The 3,846-nt window shown below is 36.5% G+C and overlaps 1 protein-coding gene across 1 annotated transcript; it reads right to left on the reverse strand.

Annotated features, from left to right (window-relative positions):
- Positions 1–1,248: 1,248 nt before the first annotated feature.
- Positions 1,249–2,178, reverse strand: LOC127027218 (taste receptor type 2 member 40-like). The gene has a single exon (XM_050912809.1). The coding sequence runs from the start codon at positions 2,176–2,178 to the stop codon at positions 1,249–1,251; it is 930 nt and encodes a 309-aa protein (XP_050768766.1).
- Positions 2,179–3,846: the final 1,668 nt, after the last annotated feature.

The raw sequence follows: 3,846 nt of genomic DNA on the forward strand, positions 1-3,846 counted from the left end.
GCCTCCTATTAACATGTATTTCACTGTAAAAAATATTTTAAGATATCAGTTAAAAATGTTATATTCACCCTTTATCTAATATTGTTAAATAGTGATTTCAAAGCATTTTATAAAGGTATTACTCCAATGTTTCAAACACTGAAGCTGATACACTCCAAGACTAAGTGAATCACCCTGCTCGTTAGTTTTGTAGATGGGACTGAAACTCTCACCATAGTGATTTATAATCTAGCATTATCTAAATTCCTGCGGAGAGGATATACAGCATAAAAATACTTGAGCTGAGCTGAGAACTTCAGAGTAGAATCATCTAACACATTATTTGATAAAACACGACAGGATTTGTTGAACATATTTCATCAACCTCATGTGAATATTAAAAGAGAACAGCCTTAGAAACAACTCACAACTACTCAAAGCAACAGCAAATCATGTAAAAAGGCAAATTTGTGGTCAGAACGGTCAACTCAACAAGGAGATTTTCTATAGTGGACAGGTAGATCTATGTACCTACATCAGTTTACATTGTAATTATCACCTTAGTAATCCATTTTCAAGAAAACCAAATGAATGAGCATAAAATATGTTTTGAACAAAAGGATCTGTTTTAAAGAGGTATGTAACCACTGAATTGCTATATACATACTAGAATCCTAACACAAATAAACCTGATTCAGAGTGTAATTCGATTACATTAATTGGCTGTAAGTTTCCAAATCTTAATTTTCCCTCAGGTTATCTTTTAGCTAGTTTTTCATGTTTAGAAGCATATTCTGTTTGTATTGTCAGCTATGGCTTGTACAACATGTTTAATCCAATTTTAAGCTTCTCAGGTAAAAAATTCTTTAACAAAGAACTGATATTTGTGAGCTCTGTAAATTTTGTCTCTGTTTTAGCCCCATTTTCTTCAATTCAAACGTATCATAAAACTGTCAGTCTTAAACTGAGAATCTGAAATCACAAAGCATCCTGTACTTGATTTATTATTTAAGTGCATTGTTTCCTTTCAGTGCATTCTTATTCTCACTCTTTATTAAATAAGATTGAGGGAGCAAGAGTGGTGTAGAAAAAAAGGCAAAAATACACGTTGTTTCAGATGTTCTGAAACGTTAAGGAGGTTTAATCACAGAAATCTCTGAAAGATGAAAGTTACTGGCTAAGAAAAAAGACGGTGAAACAATACATGCATAAAAGTCTTGATTGCAGATCTGTTACTGGAAAGTGTTTCTCTCAAGCTATCAAATATGATCAATAAGTCATATTTTCCAAATGGCACTTAAAATGCTGGCAAAGGATTCTAAATGCCAATTTCAGTTTTGAATTGACTATGATCAGGATAACAGAGTGTATGGAAGGATATGCCTCAGCTACAACTAAGGATACTGCAACTTCCACAACATCTTTACTTTGAGAAGTTGACAGTATCAACAGAATTTGAGCTACAAAACTGGAAAGATACAGGATCAAGAAAGAAATAATGGATTTAATGGCAGTTAGGTGAACATCTATCAAAGGATCCCTGAAAGTATCTACATAACACTGCATCTTCTTTGTGTGTTTCCATAGAGAAGTAATTAATAGAGCTGAGGTTACCACAGATAGTACTAGAGGAAAACAGCAACCTATAAAGTAAAGAAGCAGGTAGAGATAGGAACTATCCCAGTCAGTGATACGTGCTGTGCTATTTTCTCTACAGTTCCCTGTTGAGCTGCAGAGGTAAGTGCTGGGTGTATTCCATAGTAAAGGAAGAGAAGTCACAGAAGACATCACCAGCGATCCTAGAAGAAGCCATGGGACCATCCCAGCTATTCTGAGCTTGATTTGCAGCAACAGCCATTGGGTGACATTGAGTATTTTTACACAGTAGAGTACATAGAGCCAGGTACTGAACCACAAACTTGCGTGGTTTACAAACATCCATAGAGCTGCAAAAACTTTGTACACGGAAGCCAACTTAAACACATCTGCGAAGTAGAGACTATGAATGTTCACCAGTATGGTCACCTGCAAGACAAATCTTGATGTGCTCAGAAAAATCAGGATCATATCAGCGGAAGAAATTTTTTTGCTTTTGATCCAGCTAATGATATTAACAGCTGTAATAAATCCATTTCCAATAAATCCAACAACAACTTCAATAGCTACAATGCTCATTGAAATAATAACTAGTGGCAACATCTTGCTGTTTTGGTCACCTCTGCCTGGTCAGCTTGTGGAGCTGTGCAAGAAGTTGAGCAGACCTGGTGGTATCTGACTAGCCCCAGCTCCAGCCTGCTCACTTTATATCTAGGAACAAAAGGACATCTGGAAATGATAGTGGAAAATGATTGTTGATGTTCTTCCTGAACATGCAAATCAGAGAAGGATTTAATAATTAATTCTAACCTTCTACATGCATAATATTTGCCTACGCTTTTCCTTAGGGATGTGGGATAGCCAACTGTATTAACCTCCCCATCTTTTGTCCAATTGTTTATATTTCTACCTAGAGTGACAGAAAGCTCTGTGGCTCTCTGGTTACAACTGTACCTGACAATGCGGAAGGGGATGCATCATGGAACCCAACACAGGCAGCAGCATATGTCTGGAGACAACAAGAGGTCTTATATTGTAACCAGTATCTTTCATACTGCTTTGAAGGTCTATGAATTATAACTAGACCAATTAGTTGCAACCATTTTAACATGGAGAAAATTATAAAGCCTCCAGCCCTATTCTAGGGGAGCACTCCAGAAAACAAAGCTTTATTTACCCAAGGGTTATTGCTCCATATAGCTGACCATTTCTTATATGTTAGATCTTGTGTTGGTCACATATATGGGATCAAAAGATGACAGCGACCAGTTGTATGATGAGCAGTGATGACAGGCTAGTGAAGCACAGCAGTCCATCTAGCAGAACCCTGTTAAAAGCCTCACCTTCTTCAGCTGCTTTCACTGTCCCACCCTCTATCCCACCTGCATGCCACAGAGAAGTTTCTTTGTCTAGATGGCAGATCTAGACCTGTTCTGCTTTACAGAGTGAAAATCTGTCATCCATCTGCACCCATAGCTTTGGCTAGATGCTGCAATGAGCATAGCAGTCCAGAACAGGGGGTGGGGCCCATTAGTCTGCATCCTGCGTTAGTGCTTATTTATAAAGAAATATGTCTAGATTTACAGAACAATGTGTTCTCACCTTCTCAACCCCAGGCCCATTAATCCAATCTGTGAATACAGTACTGGCACATTAACATAGTCAATATATTCTTTCTGGAATTAGAGAAATATGAAACAAAAAGTGAAGACTTTGACAGCAGGGTAAGAAGCAGCTGAGATCATTTGGCCACTGGAAAAAGTCTGGAAGTTTTTTGGCAGTAAAATATTTATTGTTTTTGTGGGAAAGTTGACATATACTTCTGGAGTCCATTTATCAACAGCGTAAAATGACTCAAAGTAAAAGGTAGACCAAGCTTCTAATCTGAATGTGGTACAAACTGCCAATTGGATTTACTGTTTACCATTACATCCAAGCTTCAAGTTTTTGTTGAATTGTTGAAATATATTGCAAGTAGCTGATTTAAACTGATAGAAGTACGTTTCTTCATTAACTTATTGAAGTGAAAAAGTGGATTTAAAATCTCTGTAGCTTTTGTTTCTATCAATATTTCATTAATATTAAGCTTACATTTCAGTTTAGGTCCTGGTAATCTCAAAGGCTTTTTTTCTTAAAAAGTGAGCATACTTGCATCACAACAATGCAAATTAAAAAAAAAAAAAATTGAGACATGTTTACAAAATACTGTATATCAGTTCCAGATTTTAAAAAGCCCAAGGGAAAAAACAAACAAACAAATCTAAACTAAGA

The sequence above is a fragment of the Gymnogyps californianus genome, chromosome 1 (assembly GCF_018139145.2).
Source record: "Gymnogyps californianus isolate 813 chromosome 1, ASM1813914v2, whole genome shotgun sequence".
Classification (NCBI taxonomy): domain Eukaryota; kingdom Metazoa; phylum Chordata; class Aves; order Accipitriformes; family Cathartidae; genus Gymnogyps; species Gymnogyps californianus.

Bases quoted from the DNA above. Each gene is read 5' to 3' on its own strand.
- LOC127027218 (XM_050912809.1), bottom strand. From the start codon at position 2,178: ATGTTGCCACTAGTTATTATTTCAATGAGCATTGTAGCTATTGAAGTT.